Raw genomic sequence first — 23,470 nt, 5'->3', positions numbered from 1 at the left:
TTCTTCTAAAATGGTTATTTTATCAAGCTCCTATGTTTATGTTCAGTTATTTTACAAACCCAATTCCATAAAAGTTGGGACACTGTACAAATTGTTAGTAAAAAAGGAATGGAATAATTTACAAATCTCATAAACTTATATTTTATTCACAATAGAATATAGATAACATATCAAATGTTGAAAGTGAGACATTTTGAAATGTCATGCCAAATATTGGCTCATTTTGGATTTCATGAGAGCTACACATTCCAAAAAAGTTGGGACAGGTAGCAATAAGAGGCCGGAAAAGTTAAATGTACATATAAGGAACAGCTGGAGGACCAATTTGCAACTTATTAGGTCAATTGGCAGCATGATTGGGTATAAAAAGAGCCTCTCAGAGTGGCAGTGTCTCTCAGAAGTCAAGATGGGCAGAGGATCACCAATTCCCCCAATGCTGCGGCGAAAAATAGTGGAGCAATATCAGAAAGGAGTTTCTCAGAGAAAAATTGCAAAGAGTTTGAAGTTATCATCATCTACAGTGCATAATATCATCCAAAGATTCAGAGAATCTGGAACAATCTCTGTGCGTAAGGGTCAAGGCCGGAAAACCATACTGGATGCCCGTGATCTTCGGGCCCTTAGACGGCACTGCATCACATACAGGAATGCTACTGTAATGGAAATCACAACATGGGCTCAGGAATACTTCCAGAAAACATTGTCGGTGAACACAATCCACCGTGCCATTCGCCGTTGCCGGCTAAAACTCTATAGGTCAAAAAAGAAGCCATATCTAAACATGATCCAGAAGCGCAGGCGTTTTCTCTGGGCCAAGGCTCATTTAAAATGGACTGTGGCAAAGTGGAAAACTGTTCTGTGGTCAGACGAATCAAAATTTGAAGTTCTTTTTGGAAAACTGGGACGCCATGTCATCCGGACTAAAGAGGACAAGGACAACCCAAGTTGTTATCAGTGCTCAGTTCAGAAGCCTGCATCTCTGATGGTATGGGGTTGCATGAGTGCGTGTGGCATGGGCAGCTTACACATTTGGAAAGGCACCATCAATGCTGAAAGGTATATCCAAGTTCTAGAACAACATATGCTCCCATCCAGACGTCGTCTCTTTCAGGGAAGACCTTGCATTTTCCAACATGACAATGCCAGACCACATACTGCATCAATTACAACATCATGGCTGCGTAGAAGGATCCGGGTACTGAAATGGCCAGCCTGCAGTCCATATCTTTCACCCATAGAAAACATTTGGTGCATCATAAAGAGGAAGATGCGACAAAGAAGACCTAAGACAGTTGAGCAACTAGAAGCCTGTATTAGACAAGAATGGGACAACATTCCTATTCCTAAACTTGAGCAACTTGTCTCCTCAGTCCCCAGACGTTTGCAGACTGTTATAAAAAGAAGAGGGGATGCCACACAGTGCTAAACATGGCCTTGTCCCAACTTTTTTGAGATGTGTTGATGCCATGAAATTTAAAATCAACTTATTTTTCCCTTAAAATTATACATTTTCTCAGTCATCTATGTTGTATTCTGAATAAAATATTGAAATTTGAAACTTCCACATTTCATTCTGTTTTTATTCACAATTTGTACAGTGTCCCAACTTTTTTGGCTGGATTTGGATGTGAGAGACAACAGGAGATGCACTTTTTCCACTGGAGGTAGTGTTATTATATTATAAGCGTCTGTTCTGGGAGTTTGTAAGTTTGGCGATCGAGTCAATTCTGCCGATTGCTTTACGACAGCAACAAATGCACGTGTGCAGCTGTACACTGTAATTACGACACTGCAGGGGCTCCAAAGTCGCAAAAATACACAAACTACATCCATACAAACTATGTTGCTTTGGGAAACTTCCAAACTTGGTGGATTTGGATCACTCTGATATAATACACCCAAATATCAGTTACTCACCCTCATGTCGTCCTAAACCTGCATGACTTTCTTTTTTCAGTGGAACACAAAAGAGGTTTAGCATAATGTTCAAAAACTGAAAGCATGTGAGCTGCAAAAGCTTTGTGTAAGTCATATAATATAAATTCTACAAATTTAAACTGTGCATGTTGTGATTGGTTTCAGACTGAGGCATGAAAGAACTAATCTACGTCTCTACTTGGCATGTTTACCATGTTTGAATATACATGTATGCAAATCACAAAAGCTCACATACTGATTTTTTTCTCCTTTTTGGAACTTAATAGCCTAACTAAATAAATGCTTTCACCTTATGGAAAAAAAGTTGCTATTGTTAACTAAAACTGTTAAAAATCCTTAAAGCTGAAATAAAATAAAATACAAATATTAGATAAACTCGAACTGAAAATTAATTCAAATAAATGCTTGTTAAATATATATATATATTAAAAAAAAACAAATAGAAATATTAAAAACCCTGAAAACAAATAACATTTTAATTAAAATAATGAAAATGGAAAATAAAAGCTAATTTAAAATATTTATAAATACTAGTATATAAATAATACTAAAATAACACAGAAAATAACATGAACAATAGATTGCACTATAATTAGCAGATTAAATATTACAGTGCTGAGCACAACTAGAAAACTTCATAATTTCAATCACTTTTAAAAGTGGCATTAATTTCCATGATTTTTCCAGGTCATTTCAAATTTCCCATGTTTTGCGTGAGCATGGGAACACTGAGCTGATGGACCAGCCGTGTGTCACATGGGCTCAAAATACAGTCAACCGTGACTCAACGAGCATCTCTACATCTCACAGTGTGTCACATCTCCACTTCCTGTCTGCTTTGGGTAAATATTACCAGTGGCCTGTAAATGAGTCTTCATCATGTTTCAGTGTGTAAGACTGTGATAGTCTCCAGCTTACGAACACATGTGGAGAACAGGAACGCTTCCATGAATCCGTGTCATTCCGACCTCCTGCAGCTCGACTGGGAATGTGTGTGTGTTGCTCTGTTCCCTGAATTGCACGTCTCCCCCTCTCATACCACTTCAATCTTGTGGTGGTCTCTGATGTTGGAAAGAAATTCCTGGCAGCTGGGATTTACAGTGTGTGTAAATGGAAAGTAGATTTTTTAAACAATGTAATTTTTGAGGTTGGCCTCTTTGAAGCTTTAACAATTTACATATAAAAACAAAGAATCTTCTACTTCAGCAGAGACACAAACAGCTACAACCAGATGCATCAACATCAGTTTCTAAGCATTAGTTCACCTAGAAATGTAATTGTACAGAATTGTAATTTAGGGGTAAATTATTCGTTTTAAAGTGGTTTGCAGAATGAACTACATCCATTTAATACCCTCATGCACACGCACCTGCAGCAGGCCCGTCTGTGGAAGCTCAGATAAGTGTCCATTACAAATGAACTTATTCTCAGGCAGGTATTCCCAAAAGGGTCCTCGGCGGAATATGCGGCTTCCATGGCAACAATAATTCTCTGCTGATGCTGAACTGGAGAAAATGTCAGTGTCATCAGAAAGTCAATCTCACAGGAGGTTTAGAAAGAGGCAGATGTTTGTGGACCTGCCAGCTGAGCCAATCTCAGGACGAAACATTCGTCATACTTGACACAAAATCCCAAATTTTGCATTTGCATCTAATTTCGCAAGAAATGACAATTAAGCACAATTATCCTACAAATTCATATGACCATAATGCAAATAATAAAATGCATTTGCATTTAATTTTCTTGCAAAATTAAATGCAAATGCATTTATTTTTTTTGCATTATTACTATTATTATTATAAGCACATTTCCCCCAAAAATTTGTATTACTATAATGCAAAAAAAATAAATAATATATATATATATATATATTTTGCATTTCCATCTTATTTCGTAAGAAAATGAAGCCTATTTGTTTTTTCATTATTATTATTTATTATTATTATGAAAATGAAGCACCTTTCTTGATGCGAAAATCAAATTTGACATTTGCATCTAATTAAAAAGAAAATGACTATTTAGTTGCATTGTGACATTATTATTATTATCATGAAAATTAAGTACATTTCCACTACAAATTCTCATGATCTTAATATTGCATTTAATTGCAAGAAAAAAAATTGCATTTCTTTTTGCATTATTATTATTATTTCCCCTACAAATCCCATGACCATAATGCAAAAAGTGTATAAATAAATAAAAATAAAAATAAATAAGTTAAAACATTCTCGTACAGGAATGATTTTCCCCCTCACACTGAAGTAATGAAAATCAGGCAATCAAAATAAGTAAATAACATATTAGAACATAGATGTTATAATCTGCTCATCAGTGTTTTTTTCCTAAAACCTGAAATATTAAGACGACGCATCTGATTGATTTTACATACTACATTTATTAAAAAACAAAAACAAAAAAAAAAGCAACCAAATGTCCCATCGTACATGCAATAGATTTACAGACAAACACATTTGTAAAAGCATAGAAACCAACAAAGTGTTATCTAGCAGCATCCAAATGTTGGAATGAGGGAAAAAAAGACAAATCATCAAGAAATCTATGTTTCAGACACAGTCCTGGCAAAACGGTCACAGTATGGCCTTCTCACAGCCGTCCCTCCAGAAGCCGCTCATTAGGTTAAATAAGCTTAAATAACACACTTGATTGGAGGTTCTGTACAGACATGGACACAGAGTTTTGGCATGTGACTGCGGATTCGAGACGAGGCAGGAGAGGAAAGCCACGTTATGTACACACCTGCTTCATGTCGCCTTTTTTTAGAGGCACAATCTCAACATTTACAGCTTCAGGAACTCTTCACATTGTGTTTGTTTGTGAAATCCATGAACCTTATTGCCAGAACTTGATGAATGTGGGCAGAAATGATTGGAAACGCGAGCGATGAAGGTACCATTGACCCGCTGAACTTCAACGTTTGATTGCACCTTTCAATAACGGAGGCAGAAAATCAAACGTCTCGCCAAGTCTTGATGCATTACATTCATAATCCACCTCCAGAAACATCGTTTAGTTGCTAATTGAGTACATTCTCCAGGCTAAACCTGCCTCCGTTTGTCTCCGCTGCTCATCTACACCAACAAAAGTGGCTTTTCCAGTCCAGAATATACTTACATTCTACATCTCATTGAATTGCAGTAGGAATCGGGCTTTGCTAGTGTAGGTCAATGGCGTGCAGTCCTGAAAGTCTTCAGTGGTCTCCATCAAAACTAAATGCATCTGCATTTAATTTTTCAAGAAAATTAAGCCTTTTTTTGCATTATTATTATTATTATTATAATAATGACAATTAAGCACATTTCCCCAACAAATTCTCATTACAATAAATAAATAAGCAAGTAACGTAATACAGTAATGATCATCCTGTCCAGAAATGTAAATCAGATCATCTATGGTGAACCTAAATAACCGTTATTGTTTTCCATCAGGACGGGACAGTTTACCTTCTTCAGGTCATACTGCAGCTGTCTCAGGATGACCTCCAGCTGATTGACTTTACCCGTCAGCGTGGCTGGAGACGTATCGCTGAAGAGCGAGACAGAGCTGTTAGTCTGAGCATGAACACACAGTGTATTGTGTGTGTGTGTGTTCGGTGTTAAACTCACCCGGCCTCCAGTGCAGCTCCCTCAGCGGCTGCCACGCGTCTGGTGAGCTCACGCGAGATCTGCAGCGCTTCGGCTCTCTGCATGTCCGTCATGGTGCAGAACGAGGCCACGCGCTGGTCTGGACACATAAACACATCAGACAGACTCTCGATGGGTTCTCAATATCACAATATCACCATATCACCATAACACATAAACACCACAACTCAGTGCTGAATGTGACAGGACTGCAACCAACTCATATCTGATGGCAGACTACTGGATATATAGCAATGTGATAATAATAATAATAATAATATGTGTTAATAATAATTTGTCCCAGGTCAGTCACACTGAACCTGGGTGTGTGTGTGTTTTTTCATAGATTGTTTATCCTTAATGCAAGAAGCCCTAATATATAATAAATAGATAAATAAATAATAAAATTAAAAATGCATTTACATTTAATTTGACAAGAAAATCAACGATTTTTCCATTATTATTATTATTTTTGTAATAAGCACATTTCCCTTACAAATTATTTTTACCATAAAGCAAAAATAAATAAATAAATAAATAATGCACCTGCATTTAATTTGACAAGAAAATAAATAATTTTTGCATTATTTATTAGCACATTTCCCCTACAAATTCTCATTACCATAATGAAAAAATTCAAATAAAATAAATTAAATAATGCATATGCATTTAATTTGGCAAGAAAATAAACTAGTTTTACATTAATATTATTATTATTATAAGCACATTTCCGCTACAAATTCTCATTACCGTAATGCAAAAAAAAAAAAGCATCTGCATTTAATTTAGCAAGAAAATAGACTATTTTTTGTCTATTTGTATAGTCTATATTCTTGCGGAATTAAATGGCAATTAGCTTTTTTTTCTCCATTATGGTAACGAGAATTTGTAGGGGAAATCAATTTTGGAGTCGATAAAACACAGTATAACTGTATTTTCATTCTCATTGCTGTCTGTGTCTGTCTTTAGGTCTCATGACATCTGATGAAACCCTTGATTTGTTCAAAACATCTGCACAAGGAAAAAAAACTGGCCTCAGATCAGCTTTTCATATCTAATGTTGGGTTTGCATCCAGTTTAAGTTTGTATTTAATGAAAAAGTGAGACCTTGTGTCCTGAAACTAGCAGTAAAGAGCCACGGGACTCTTAAAAAAAAGTTTATGAAGCTGTTGAGCGTTTAGCCGGAGCTACTCAATAAAACAGTGCGTTTATGAACATTTGTTCTGCATTTTTTAAACACTAATTTCTTCTTGTTGACTTACATCCGTGCTCGCTGATGCAAATGGAGGGCAAATATGTTGTAAGCTAAATTTATCTCTCAGTGTTTTTATGCAGCGTTATTCTGGGTCACAGCGAGACCCAGAAACAAGCATCTCCTCTAAAACTAGAAGTGTGTTTCCAAATATTGCATCAGTCTTTTAAGTGTATTGATGGTATGTGAAGCAGTTTGCGCTGGTTTTAGCAGCTCTATGGTTCGTCGGCTCATTTGTTTGAGTGTCAGCTGAGGACGACTGTAAAAACGAGAGCAGTCACTCTGAACCAACACCAATCAAAACAGCCCCAAAGCATGATGTTTCCACCCCCATGCTTCACAGTAGGTATGGTGTTCTTTGGATGCAACTCAGCATTCTTTCTCCTCCAAACATGACAAGTTGAGTTTTTACCAAAAAGTTCTATTTTGGTTTCATCTGACCATATGACATTCTCCCAATCCTCTTCTGGATCATCCAAATGCTCTCTAGCAAACTTCAGACGGGCCTGGACATGTACTGGCTTAAGCAGGGGGACACGTCTGTCACTGCAGGATTTGAGTCCCTGGCGGTGCAGTGTGTTACTGATGGTAGCCTTTGTTACTTTGGTCCCAGCTCTCTGCAGGTCATTCACTAGGTTCCCCCGTGTGGTTCTGGGATTTTTGCTCACAGTTCTTGTGATCATTTTGACCCCACGGGGTGAGATCTTGCGTGGAGCCCCAGATCGAGGGAGATTATCAGTGGTCTTGTGTGTCTTCCATTTTCTAATAATTGCTCCCACAGTTGATTTCTTCACACCAAGCTGCTTACCTATTGCAGATTTAGTCTTCCCAGCCTGGTGCAGGTCTACAATTTTTTTTTCTGGTGTCCTTTGACAGCTCTTTTGTCTTGGCCATGGTGGAGTTTGGAGTGTGACTGTTTGAGGTTTTGGACAGGTGTCTTTTATACTGATAATGAGTTCAAACAGATGCCATTAATACAGGTAACGAGTGGAGGACAGAGGAGGCTCTTAAAGAAGAAGTTACAGGTCTGTGAGAGCCAGAAATCTTGCTTGTTTGTAGGTGACCAAATACTTATTTTACCGAGGAATTTACCAATTAATTCTTTAAAAATCCTACAATGTGATTTTCTGGATTTTTTTTCTCATTTTGTCTCTCATAGTTGAGGTATACCTATGATGAAAATTACAGGCCTCTCTCATCTTTTTAAGTGGGAGAACTTGCACAATTGGTGGCTGACTAAATACTTTTTTGCCCCACTGTATATATATGTATGTGTGTGTGTGTGTGTTTTTTCATAGATTGTTTATCCTTAATGCAAGAAGCCCTAATATATAATAAATAGATAAATAAATAATAAAATTAAAAATGCATTTACATTTAATTTGACAAGAAAATCAACGATTTTTCCATTATTATTATTATTTTTGTAATAAGCACATTTCCCTTACAAATTATTTTTACCATAAAGCAAAAATAAATAAATAAATAAATAAATAAATAATGCACCTGCATTTAATTTGACAAGAAAATAAATAATTTTTGCATTATTTATTAGCACATTTCCCCTACAAATTCTCATTACCATAATGAAAAAATTCAAATAAAATAAATTAAATAATGCATATGCATTTAATTTGGCAAGAAAATAAACTAGTTTTACATTAATATTATTATTATTATAAGCACATTTCCGCTACAAATTCTCATTACCGTAATGCAAAAAAAAAAAAGCATCTGCATTTAATTTAGCAAGAAAATAGACTATTTTTTGTCTATTTGTATAGTCTATATTCTTGCGGAATTAAATGGCAATTAGCTTTTTTTTCTCCATTATGGTAACGAGAATTTGTAGGGGAAATCAATTTTGGAGACGATAAAACACAGTATAACTGTATTTTCATTCTCATTGCTGTCTGTGTCTGTCTTTAGGTCTCATGACATCTGATGAAACCCTTGATTTGTTCAAAACATCTGCACAAGGAAAAAAAACTGGCCTCAGATCAGCTTTTCATATCTAATGTTGGGTTTGCATCCAGTTTAAGTTTGTATTTAATGAAAAAGTGAGACCTTGTGTCCTGAAACTAGCAGTAAAGAGCCACGGGACTCTTAAAAAAAAGTTTATGAAGCTGTTGAGCGTTTAGCCGGAGCTACTCAATAAAACAGTGCGTTTATGAACATTTGTTCTGCATTTTTTAAACACTAATTTCTTCTTGTTGACTTACATCCGTGCTCGCTGATGCAAATGGAGGGCAAATATGTTGTAAGCTAAATTTATCTCTCAGTGTTTTTATGCAGCGTTATTCTGGGTCACAGCGAGACCCAGAAACAAGCATCTCCTCTAAAACTAGAAGTGTGTTTCCAAATATTGCATCAGTCTTTTAAGTGTATTGATGGTATGTGAAGCAGTTTGCGCTGGTTTTAGCAGCTCTATGGTTCGTCGGCTCATTTGTTTGAGTGTCAGCTGAGGACGACTGTAAAAACGAGAGCAGTCACTCTGAACCAACACCAATCGCTTCAGTCCAGACGCTTTTGGTTTAGTACAGTATGTTCACATGTAATAGAGTGAAAGAGCAACGTTGAATGTGATTTTGATCGTTTTTTGTTTGTCCACACTGAAAGTGAAAATGGATGATACTGACATGCCATCAGCCAATCAGAACATTTTATGTTTAATGCATAGTTATGTGCAACTGGATATTGGACCAATGAGATGCCAATGTGGGCGGGGCTACCCAGCGCAAAATTTAGCATTTATGCATTTAGCAGATGCTTTTATCCAAAGCGACTTACAAAAGGGGAACAAAGACAATTTGTCAAAAAGCGAGCATTTATGCATTTAGCACATGCTTTTATCCAAAGCGACTTACAAAAGGGGAACAAAGACAATTTGTCAAAAAGCCAACAGTATTCATAATATACAAAAAAACAAAAAAAACAATAAACCATTAAATTCGCTCATTGGTACTTTACATAGGTCATACTTATATAACGAGCACATTTCCCCTCCAAAATACATTCATTATTATTATAAGGACATTTCCCCTCTAAATTCTCATTACCATAATGCAAAAAAATAAGATAAACATATTTCACACTTGTATCTAATTTTTGCATTATCATAAGCACATTTCCTTTAGTACAGAATGTTCACATGTAATAGAGTGAAAGAGCAACGTTGAATGTGATTTTGATCGTTTTTTGTTTGTCCACACTGAAAGTGAAAATGGATGATACTGACATGCCATCAGCCAATCAGAACATTTTATGTTTAATGCATAGTTATGTGCAACTGGATATTGGACCAATGAGATGCCAATGTGGGCGGGGCTACCCAGCGCAAAATTTAGCATTTATGCATTTAGCAGATGCTTTTATCCAAAGCGACTTACAAAAGGGGAACAAAGACAATTTGTCAAAAAGCCAACAGTATTCATAATATACAAAAAAAAAAAAAAACAATAAACCATTAAATTCGCTCATTGGTACTTTACATAGGTCATACTTATATAACGAGCACATTTCCCCTCCAAAATACATTCATTATTATTATAAGGACATTTCCCCTCTAAATTCTCATTACCATAATGCAAAAAAATAAGATAAACATATTTCACACTTGTATCTAATTTTTGCATTATCATAAGCACATTTCCCCTCCAAATCCTGATTCCCATCATGAAAAAAAAAATTAAACAATAAATAAATGCATTTAATTTTCCAATAATTTTTTCTTGCATCATCATCATTACTATTATTATTATAAATTATTAGCACATTTCCTCTCAAAATTCTGATCACAATGCAAAAAAATTAAATAAGTTAATTTGCCTTTAATTTAGCAAGAAAACAGAATATCTTTAGCATTATTATTATTACCACTAGCACATGTCCCCTTCAAATTCATAACCATAATGCCAAAAGTTTTTGCATTTAATTTGACAAGAAAACAGACAATTTTTTCATTATTATAAACACATTTCCCCTCCAGATCCTGATTACCATAATGAAAAAAATTCATTTATTTTGCAATCATCATTATTATTATTATAAGCACATTTTCCCACCATATTCTGATTACATACAAAAAGTAAAATAAAGGTTAATTTGCCTTTAATTTAGCAAGAAAACATACTTTTTTCTCATTTTTATTATTATTACTATTATTAGCACATTTCCCCTCCAAATTCTCATTAGCACAATGCAAAAGTTGAGATAGCTAGCTGATAGCTGATAGATAGATTCCTACATGTGTGTTTCTGGTAGTCTTTCATTAAAAACACGACAATCAAAGCTCTGTATTTCTCTCTTTCAGCGGCTCCTCACAGAAACATCTGACGGTTCAGCAGACCACACGAAAGTTTTCAAAGTTCAGTATGTTGTGTTGATCTTCACAGAAATCTAGATGAAGTGTTTGTAATCACACACTAGAGCTCTGCTGTGTGTTGCCAGATGCACAGATGCATTCTGGGACTTAATCAATGCTCTGCATGCAACAGATTCCAAACTAAATTACGACTATTCAAATATAGCTGAGATGTTATTATTATTATTAAATATTTGTTTAACATTTTATGTTAATATATAATTATTCAAGGTAGCATCAACCAAAGGTAGCACATGATACATTTACTTTAGTGTGTAATGAATCAATAATTTTAATCTTTTCATTAATTATATAGATTTGATTGGTGGCATAAGTCTCTCAGATTTCAGCCTAAAATGGAAAAAAAATTGTATTATCACACTTTATTATTTTGTTTATCATTTGATATAAAAAAAAACTAAATAAATAAAGTGCAATAATTCTAAAAAAAATGTTAAGTTATATTTAATAGGTCACACCATATGTGCAGTGTGAGCAGCAAACCAAATCTCCAGGTGCTTTCATGAGAATTAGACTGAAAACCTTATGTGCACCCCTGTGTGTGTGTATATATATATATATATATATATATATATATATATATATATATATATATATATATATATATATATATATATAAAAATATATATACACACACATTTTTTCAGATTTGATTGGCGGAGTAAGTCTAAAATGGAAAAAAGCCTTTTAAACTTTAAAAATAAATAATAATAATAATAGTCTTCATTTCATTAATATTCTTTGCATTTTGACATTATTTTGAGACTTAATTGGTATGAAAATATTGTCACAATGCAAAAATATATATGTATATATGTGTATATATATATATATATATGAAAGTGTTTTAAAGAGTTACTTTTACTAAGAATCTAATTAGAATCTAATTTTAATTAGAATTAAAAATAATGAAATTTACAAACATAATTTAAAGCATCCAGATGCATTAAAGTAATGAAGATTTGTGCTTAACTCGCATGAGAATAATGCAAAACACAACGCAAAAACATCTTAATACTCCTAAAAATAGGCTTCATTTTGTAAAATATTATTGAATTTCTCCTTTGAGTTTTTTGTAAAATACAACCTAGACTCAATTTCATGATTTCATCACCCAAACAGGAAAGGTGTGCAATGTTCTTCAGTTGATGCAATGAGAAGATAACAGTATTTAGGTTTACATGCAGGCAAAACAATCCATTTATGCCTGAATCTCAGGTTTAATTCATAACATCGATTCTCCTTGAGAAGAATCTAGACCAATGAATACCTTCAAATGAAAAAACAACCACTAAAGCTCCTCACAAACATCAGCTTGAGGCCGTCCTCCACCACAGCACTGAAAAACAGCTTAAATGCCTTGGATGAAGACAGGAGCCATTAACAAAATGACGATGGCCTCCTTACTAATCCATTTAGAGAATGACAGGAGCCCACAGGAGGATGAGAGCGGGACAGACAGCACCAGAGCCGTGTGTGTTCACATGCAAATGATAATTACCCAGCATGCCGGCTGAGTGTTTGATTGCAGGTGGCAGCGCTCGGCTGATTCAAGGTGTCTGCACTCAGATATTTAGGCCTGAATTTGAGATTTATGTATCTAAATTGCATATAAAATTTCCATCCATTTGGATTACACAGTTGTAACATGAATAACTACTAAACTTCATACATAAATGAAACGGGTAAGAAAAGGGCAAGATTTCTGTTATGATGCTGATTATAATAAACTGAATGGGTTTTAAATGCACAATAACCAGGCTGGTATTTTCAAAATGCATTTACTCAAATCTGTTCGTTGGGAAAACAATTACATTTATTAAAAAGTATGAACATGGTTCAAATTTGGCTAGCTGTGGAACGTGCAATGTTGAATTAGTTCAAATGCATGAGACTGAAACAAATATGATGATAAATATATAAACCTAGTTATTGTGCATTTAAAACACATTGAGTATTATTGACAATTAATATAATAGATTAATATTAAATATACAAAAATAAAAAATCTATATATTTATATAAATATTACATGTAATTATTATTATTATTAATAATAATAAACAATATTACTCCATTAGACCACAAAATATCAAACAAAATGTTATTAATTATTTGCATATATATGCTTAGAATAAACAAATATGTTCATCGTTAATAACTAATTAATAAAAATTAATATATGTACACACAATATAAATATCTAAAAATATAACTATTTTATATAACATATAACAACATAAACACATTACATATAATTATTATGATTCATAATAATCACATACTACTAATTATTATTATTAATCATAATAACAATAAATAATAATAATAATAATAATATTTCATTAGACCTCAAAATATCAAACCAAGTGTCATTATTAACTATTTGCATCTATTTGATTTTATTTAAATCATATTTGAAATGCATTTATTCAAATTGCTTAGAATCAGCATAAATCTGTTCAATGCGAAAACAGTTACATTTATTAAGTTAAAAAGCATGAATAAAGTTCAAATATGGCTAGGGTTGTGGAATAAGCAATATTAAGTTAGTTAAAATGCATGAGATTGAAACTAACTGGATTTATTTATGACAAATATATAAACCTGGTTATTGTGTATTTAAAACACACTCAGTTTATTAGTATTATTACAGAAATCCGATTTGTTTCATTTATGCATGACTGACGAATATGCATTACATTAAGTTTATTAGTTTATTTATGTTAAAACCATGTAATCCAAATGCATGAGAATTTTATATGCAATTCAAATCCACAAATCTGAAATATTTTTGGAGTTCAGCATGAATGCCGCTTCAGTTTCTGCCTCAGAAACCAGACTCATGCTGCATTTCAGTGTTTCTCCACCTACCTTCAAAGGCTCTGGCGGCGTCCACGAGGTGAGACCAGTCCAGGCCCGTGGCGGTGTCCGGCAGAGGCATGAGACCCGGGTCGCTGAACTTCGAGCGGTCGGCCAGCGAGCTGTCAGAGAACCAGAACTCATCTGAAGAGACATTCACACACACAAAGAGACAGATCAGCGACACGCGTACAGCACCAAACTCTTCTCAGCAGAAACACAGTTAGTGCTCAATTCACTACATCTGTCGGGAGGTCGGGAGGTCAGGAAGGTCACTGCAATGAAGGCAGTGGGAGTGACAGAGCTGAAGAAAAAACGGTTGAATCGGTCACCTGCTGTCTTCACCACATAATGATTCCTTTAACAAGATCTCAAAGACTTCACCCTCCAACACAACTGACAGCAGAACGAGAGCAAGATCAGACCGTTCATCTGAAATCTGCTCACTAGGAGATTAAAGTCTTCAAGAATATAGATGACAGACTAGCCCCCCCCCCCCCACACCACACGTCTCTTCTGCTCACCAAGGCTGCATTTATTTGATAGAAAATACAGTAAATTTGTGAAATATTATTACAATATAAAATAGCTGTATTCTCTTTAATATAGTGTAAACTGTCATTTAATTCAGCATCATTACTCCATTCTTCCTTCAGAAATCATTCTAATATGTTGATTTGCTGCTCAAGAAACATTTCTGATTATTATCAATGTTGAAAACAGTTGTGCTGCTCAATATTTTTGGCCAATATTTAGAAGTCATGATATATAGGATTCTTTGATGTATAGAAAATTCAAAAGAACAGCATTTATTTAAATTTAAATCTTTTGTAGCATTATAAATGTCTTTACTGTCACTTTTGACCAATTTAATGAACGCTTGCTGAATAAAAGTATTAATGCCTCAAGGCCCATTATGTCTCAATTACCCTCTTCTAAGGATACATGCAATGCTGCTTAAACGCAAAAATAAGTGATTTTATGCAGCAGCACCGTGTTGGACAGCCGTCCTGTCAGCGGATGAAGTCTTAAGTCTTAAATCCAGTCTCGTTTGGGTTTAGGAGCAGAGCTGCAGCCGTCAGGAGCTCCTAAAACATGGCCTCATTTTTCAATCAACTGCATGCATCCAGACCTCTCTTTGTACATCTCTCTCTCCCTGATAGACAGGATACGCTATAAACATTTCCATCTCACAAAGAACTGGCTCTGAGAATGATGTGAGGGGAAACACCGGAGGTAAATGTCTCTCTCTCTCTCTGAGCCTCAGAGGGATGCAATCTGTCAAATTAGAGCGTTCACTAGATGAGCAGGGTGAGGAAAAAATCCGCAAACTGCTATCTGTCGAAACAATCAGAAATTGATCGCGCGTGACAGCATCAGCCTCCTCGGGCCACTCGAAAAACCAGCTATAAATGAATCAGCTCTCACACTCTGATTAAAGCTGCTAAATGTGTTCATATTACACATCCTTTAAACCAAATGAGATGTGATTGTTTGCTCGGGTGTGTGTAATTGCGCCTTTATCCGTCATTTATTTCATGTGTCACTTGCAGTAAATCTAGAGAAGGTTTACCCCACTACAGACAACCGGTGGCAGATCAATATCTTCAATTTGAGTTCTCTTATTGTGGACCCAAAACATATTTGGAGACTTAAGCCACACTTAATCTGATACAAATACTATTATAATTAATTTCAGATTTGTAACCATTGTAATATTTATATTATTGTTATTATTAAAAAGGTAACACAATAATTAATGATTAATACAATTATATAAAAATGAATAAAACATGTAATTAATTAATATTATTTATATAAATACAATATAAAACATTACTATATTTTACACTATAAAATATACAAATTTAAATAAAATAATACTAATAAACACTATTGCATTAGAACACAAAATATCTAAATAAATGTTTTTCTTCGTTATTAAATAATAATAGCACAAACACTCTTTTTATGCAAAACGTGGAAAAAAACAGCCTGTTAAATTTTAAATAACAATAGATATGCTGCTTAAAATGAAGATTAAAAGTATTTTAGAGAGTTAGGTCACCCTTAAAAATCAGATAATAAACATTATAATCATATTTATATTATTGTTCAAAATGTTTTATTATTATTATTATTAGCAATTAATAATAATGTATTTAATTAATTACTATTTATAACAATGCATGTATTAATAATAACTAGAGGTGCTCCGATCAGGATTTTTGAGGCCGATCTCCGATCGCTAGATGATAATAATAAACAATAATAACAATAAATATTGCATAACACCAAAAGCATGCATCATTCATGACAAGCTAGCACAAACACAATTTAAGCAAAACTATTTTTTAAAGCAAAACAATCTGAGTTTGTTAGATTTTAAATAAAACAATAGAAATGCTGTCTGTGGCATGAATCCAGATGTTATTCCGTTATTATTAGCTGCAATAAACATGGCAACATGTCAACTAAACTTAACTTTAAATTATCTTTATCTCAGCATGATTCTCTTCTAACAGTAGTCGTCATGACATCAAGATGATTGTTAAGGCTAATGTACACTATAGCGTGTAAAAGTCAGTAAAGCTGGTTCCGTGATTAGTAGTAAATCTCCATCACCTGCTTTCATATGGAGCAGCATTTACGTCACTGACAAGGCAATATCGCGTTCATTATCGCAGGCAATTCAATCTGCGATAATGAACGCGATATTGCCTAATTGTCAGTGAACTACGGCTCTGTGTAGTAAATGCTGCTCCATCTGAAAGCAGGTGATGGAGATTTACTACTAATCACGGAACCCGGCTTTACTGACGAGATGCGCATTACTATCACATGCGATTTATTGCACAGCCCTACTATAGCGTTCCTTGTGACAACGTGGAAAATGCAACCGACTTCATACATCCACTAACAATCAGCAATACACCAATATGAAAATTTAGTTTAAAGAGAAAGAAAAGACCCTGAAGCATCTGACCACATTCAAACATGTATAAGTGTGATTTAAGTTTCCAAAATCCCTTCCCATCAGCAATGCTGTAATAACACTGAAAACAAAATGTGTAATTTGAATTTGAATGTAAGGAAGTGTAATTAAAATAAATTGACATTGCATTTTGTAACTAAATTTGAATATGATTAAATGAATACAAAAGAATACAGAACAATAGATAGACAAACCGATAGATAGATCTAATTAAAAAATAGATAGATTGCTTTGTCAGTATGGTGTATGGAGTGTAGATTGATGTGGAAAAATTAAGTAATTTAAAGAAGTTTATCATAAGGCAGCAACATAACAAAATGTAAAAAAACAATTGTTTTATATGAATACTTTTGCAAGGCACTGTAGATAGATAGTTAGAGCGATAGATAGATAGAACGATTGATAGATGATACAGAACGATACACAGAACGATAGATAGATACACAGAACGATACACAGATAGAACGATAGATAGACGATAGACAGATAGATAGATAGATAGATAGATAGAGCGATAGATAGAACGATAGATAGATGATACACAGAACGATAGATAGACGATACACAGATAGATAGATAGATAGAACGATAGATAGATAGAATGATACACAGATAGAACGATAGATAGACGATAGACAGATAGATAGATAGATAGATAGATAGAGCGATAGATAGAACAATAGATAGATAGAGCGATAGATAGAACGATAGATAGATGATACACAGAACGATAGATAGACGATACACAGATAGATAGATAGATAGAACGATAGATAGATAGAATGATACACAGATAGAACGATAGATAGAACGATAGACAGATGATACACAGAACGATAGATAGCTAGATAGACGATACACAGATAGATAGATAGATAGAACGATAGATAGATAGAATGATACACAGATAGAACGATAGACAGACGTGATGTCTGGTGAGGGTGCAGCACTCACTCTTGAGGTTAGATGTGGGCTGGCTGAGGCTGATGCGGGGGGGCAGGGTGCTGTGGTAGGGTGGAGTGCTGCTGAACAGGATGTCGTTGGGCATGGCCTGGTCCAGCATGGAGCTCCGCGAGCTGGCATAGGACGACCCCTTCCTGTTACTGCACACGCTCTCGTCTGAGAGAGTCCGGTACAGGGAACGCCGCGGAGACGGGCTGCCCGCCGCCGCCACCGCCACCTGACAAGAGACACATACACACACACACACACACGTCAATCACAGATAATGGACGTTAACACCTGAAAATTGCCATTTTAATTTATTTTACTGCTAATAAAACACATAGACGTATATGTGCAATCAAAGTCCCAGAATAGTCCCAGGGTTTTCCTATCTTTCCCAGCAGGACGCGGTTAGTAGGTTAGTTTTGGACTGAATGAATGGAAAATCCTCACAGTCTTGTGTCGTTAAACAGCAGGATGTTATAAATAAAGCCTGTTCTTTATCTGCACTGCTGAGGACTGACAAGAGCGTGTTGTTTTTCTTCCGCTTGTGACTAAAGCAGAGCCGTATTTGGTCAGCTGGATGAGAGGGATAAGAGCGGCTCTGGGGCCCATGCATCATATGCAGTCACATGTTCAATAACCAGTATGTACTAGTGAGTCTTCAAGTCCACCTGAAGGCATGTGCTCGTCCAAGTGTTTCTAAAGCTTAAAAAAGCATGGCACTAGCAACGCCAATGTTGTGGGTTCGATTCCCAAGTGATGCATGAACTGATAAAACGAATGCAATGTAAGATAAAAGCATCTGCCAAATGCAGAAATGTAGAAGTCAAACACTGGTTGTGTTCTAAAACCTAGCAAGCATCCTTAATGTCTACTATCTATGCAGGCAGCATAATAGCTGAAATGGAGCATCATAAATTAATAATGTGAATGCTTTACATGGGCAACAAGTCCATGCACAATACAAACAACAGTTTTCACACAAATCACTCACTTACGACTGATATCAATGGCCTTAGCATGTTACTAAACCATCGGCATGATATCCTAAAGGCATTAAAATACATAAAACACAAAAAGCTGGCAAAACAGTATTTCTTATTTAAATTCAATTATTTTGAAACATAAAATACACTACTACTCAAAAGTGTGCAGTTAATGTTTTTTTTTTTTTAAAGAAATACATGTTTATTCAGCAAAGATGCGTTAAATTGATCAAAAGTGACTGGAAAGACAATTATAATGATACAACATATTTCTATTTCAAATAAATGCTGTCCTTTTGAACTTTCTATTCATCAAAGAATCCTGAAAAACTAAATGTATCATGGTTTACATAACAATATGAAGCAGCACGACAGTTTTCAACATTGATAATAATCAGAAATGTTTCTTGAGCAGCAAATCTGCATATTAGAATGATTTCTGAAGGTAATGATGTTGAAAATTCAGCTTTGACTCACATGAATAAATTACATTTGAAAATATATTCCAATAGAAAACAGTTATTTTAAATAGTAATAATATTTCAAAATATTACTGTTTTTACTGTATGTTTTAACAAATAAACACACCCTTGGTGAGCATAAGAAACTTCTTTTAAAACATTTAAAAATCTTAATTACACACTGCTTAAAGATGGCACCTAGATAGGGAGCTCAGTAGGTTTTGGAACAAACTTATAGTCTTATATATCAAAAATATCTCTCAAATGGCATGAGGACAAAGTTAAACACATACCCATGAGCTAAATCTTGCCAAAGCTATTTAGATGCATTGTATATGTTTTCCATTCAGAGCGTGAGCCAGAGGAAGTCGGTTCATTCCCAGGCGGAGCTGCCTGATCCTGTTCATTTTATTTATAGAACACAATACGTCTTCCACTATTTGAAACTTGATCAAAAACATCAGTTTGCTGAATTGCCATCACTGCAGGGAAAGCAGACGTCATGGCACACGGGATTCAGCAGAGCTAAAATCCTCCGGGCTCAAAGCGGCCCTCTGTTTTCACTTCCGTTAGACCAGGATCCCACACAAATCCCATCACTCAACCATGAACCAGCCTCAAGAAGTTCTCTCTCTCTCTGACCTCCTGCACACATGCAACTTCATAAGACTAGATCCGGTCTGGTCCTCTCGCCTCAAACGGGATTTAAGAAGCAGCTCCCCAAAAAAAAAGAAAGAAATGAGAGCAGGCTTTATACGGGTTGTGTGTATTGTCACTGCAAAGGCAGTCTGAGATATTATGGACTCCCTGTTTTTACTCATCTGGAAAAGAGGGATTTGGAAAAATATGAAAAAATTACAAATTTGTAATGCTTTTGATATTCTGATAAAGTCTCGGACATCCCCGTCTCTGGTTTCTTGGGTTGCTCATTTAATGTGTTTTGGTTATTGTTTTAGATTTAAAATAGTGCTGCAATGTGAAAAATGCATTTTATATTCCTGTCAATTGATCATTATCAATTGTAATCATCATAGTTAGAAATACTTATGAATAAAATATTATAAATATTAATATTAACATTATACATTATTAATAATAATTAACTATATAATTAATTATATCCTAAAAATGAACAATTACATTAAGTAATTTGAAAAAAACAAACAAAAAAACTTACTTATATTTTATTTAGGTTGTGTGACCAGTAACCATCCAAGTATTATTTTTATATTATATTTTTTAGTTACTATTATAACTATTTTATAATAGTATTTTAGTAACTATTTTAGTTACTATTATATTTTTATATTTCCAGTTTTCATTTTAAGAAATAAAGATGAAAAAAATAAATATTAATAGTAGCCAAACAATTTTAACTAAACAATAATTAGAAATGTTGACTTGGCAACTAACTGAAATAAATGTAGCTTGAAGCACTAAAATAATAAAACTGGAAAATTAATAAAAAATAAAACTGAACTAAAAATAAATGAAACATAAATAGCAATGCTAAAACAAAAACTAATAAAATTGGCAAAAGCACATAACATGACCACTAAAAAACTTTAATATAAAAATTAAAGCTAATTTAAAATATTAATATTTTGAATTTAAGAAAACATAATATTTCTTAATATTTAGAACAACAAAAATATAATAGTGTATAAAAATACTAAAATATCGGTTAGTGATCACACAGCATGCAGGTAAACCAAATATTTCATCTTTTTTATTAAGCATTTTATTTGGATTGTTTTTATTTTCAAATTAATTATTGTAATTGTACATTTTTAGGATTTGATTAATTATTATTAATTCAAAATAACAAATTAATAATATTCAGTATATTTATATTAATATTTATGATTATTAATAAACATTATGTATGCAGTTATGACAACTATCAATTTAGAGGCTAAACAGAATATGTGAAAACCCAGCTAAAGTCATTTTTTTGTGATTTACTGTTTTCTACATAAAATCATCCTTTATAAAGATGTAAAACATTCTGTGAAAATATAACCTTTATATCTTTAATATTGACTGAGTAAGGCCATGTCAAAGATTGAAATCATAGTGAAATTAATGGTTGAAATCAAACTTTGATGCTTGTTATCTCATAAATAGATTCTGAGACTTTAGCCTGGATTTCACAGACAGGGTCACATATTTGCATTTTTAAAAATGCATTTATCACATTGCAGGACAAATAATAAAAAATAGCATTAAATGAGGGACCCAAGAAACCAGAATATCAGAGACTTTCAGTTGGCTCTGTTGATTTGAACCAGTACAAAACCCCCCTAGCAACTGCACAGCAACACCCTAGCAACGACCTGCAAAAATGAGGGATGTTAGAGAAGTGCAGATGCTCAGACAGTTGAGGTCTAAGCACAGGTGGTGGTCAGCGGCCGAGGTGTAACGTATAAGATATCATGCTGTGAGCTGAGCTGGACGGGACGGCTCCCCCTGAGAGCACAATGACCCATCTGCTTCTGAGGGCACTGCAACACCACACAGACCGCTGAAAACAGGGCACTGTGCATCGACTCCGGCCCTTCCTGGCAGATAATGGGCGGTGGGAGAGACCCGGGAACTCCAAATGCAATTAAGATGGTCTCCAGGAGCAGAGGGGACTTCAGAGAAACAGACGCTCCTCCAACAACTTCCTCCCGTTAATCCACAACATGAAGGGAAAGCAGACGCAGCGAGAGCTCAGCAATCAGATCAGCCAAACAGAATCTGTCCAGACCCAGACGCGTGTTATCGTGTCTCCGGCTGATAACACACATGTTTGCTCAGCCCTCATTCACTTCACACACTGAGGTTATCAGCACTACAGAGTGTGTGTGTGTGTGCAAGACGCGGAAACAGAATATGTCTCTGACTGAGACCACATTCACAAACAGTACTAATCATAGCTAATGGAAAAGCATTATTTGCAGCAGGAAGTGCATGTAAACTTTATACCACGGTACGGAATAATCACAATATTTATATACTACAGTATTTAAGATGGTACTCCAAAACAACCATGGTACTTTGATGGTACATGTCCAAAAATAACTATAAAAACCCATTATTACTATAATAGGTCAATATGCCAATATGGTATTACCATTGGAACTATTTAAAAAACAGTAAAATTAAAGTATTACTTTAAAACCATGGTATTAAACTAACAAAAAAAATGGCTATGGTACTGATACGGTCAAAAATATATTAACATTACACTATGATGCTGTGCATTAAAAACATGGTATTATAGTAAATGTAAAAAAAATAAACAGTATACCACAGTGAACCACAGTCTTTATGTTGAAAAAAAATCAATGCTTTACTATGGTATGACAAAAAAAGCAGGGTATTACCATACCAAATGTCCAAAAACATAGAATTGTCAAGGTACATATCTAGAACACTATGGCATTATACTTGCCTAAAAAACATAGTTTTATCATCGGACATCTTCAAAAACACGGTATTTACCATGATACACTCTGAAAAAAAAAATATGTAAAAAAACATTACCATGGTTAATGTCTAAAAAAAAACATGATATTACCAAGGTATCATGTCCAAAAATCATGGTATTACTATGGTAAACGTAAAAAAAATTCACAGTACAAACCATGGTATTACAATTAAAAAAAACTCTTACTTTGGGTAGTATGTCGAAAAAACATACCAATGTTAAACTATGATGCTGTACATAAAAAAACCATGGTATTACTATGGTAAATAGTTCAAAGTAGGGATGCACCGATACCACTTTTTCCAGTACTCGCCCAATACAGATACTTTTATTTTTGGTACTTGCCGATATCGAGTACCGATACCAATATTTTTTTTGCATTTGTACATTTTTTAAATATTGGGTACAGAAACCAAGAGTATGTATCATGTTAATTGGTTAACTTAATTTATCAAATAGATACAGTCAAACCTAAATTTATTCAGACACCTTCAACATTTCTCACATTATCACAGTTTATTCGCTATA

At 34.4% G+C, this 23,470-nt stretch overlaps 1 protein-coding gene across 1 annotated transcript in view; it reads right to left on the bottom strand.

Annotated features, from left to right (window-relative positions):
* Positions 1-5,340: 5,340 nt before the first annotated feature.
* sipa1l2 (signal induced proliferation associated 1 like 2) overlaps positions 5,341-23,470 on the bottom strand; it is a 47,881-nt gene continuing 29,751 nt past the window's right edge. Inside the window, exons 8-11 of the mRNA XM_016249252.1 lie at positions 18,027-18,252; positions 14,090-14,221; positions 5,562-5,679; positions 5,341-5,481 (exon numbers count right to left, since the gene is read on the bottom strand). Of these exons, the coding sequence (XP_016104738.1) occupies positions 5,346-5,481; positions 5,562-5,679; positions 14,090-14,221; positions 18,027-18,252 (612 nt within the window). The 3' untranslated portion in view covers positions 5,341-5,345. The remainder of the gene's footprint in view (positions 5,482-5,561; positions 5,680-14,089; positions 14,222-18,026; positions 18,253-23,470) is intronic.

The sequence above is a fragment of the Sinocyclocheilus grahami genome, unplaced genomic scaffold, assembly GCF_001515645.1.
Source record: "Sinocyclocheilus grahami isolate Dianchi unplaced genomic scaffold, SAMN03320097.WGS_v1.1 scaffold918.1, whole genome shotgun sequence".
In the NCBI taxonomy this organism is placed as follows: Eukaryota; Metazoa; Chordata; class Actinopteri; order Cypriniformes; family Cyprinidae; genus Sinocyclocheilus; species Sinocyclocheilus grahami.
Note: the sequence above shows the minus strand (reverse complement) of the source record. Positions and strands in the feature narration are given on the sequence as shown.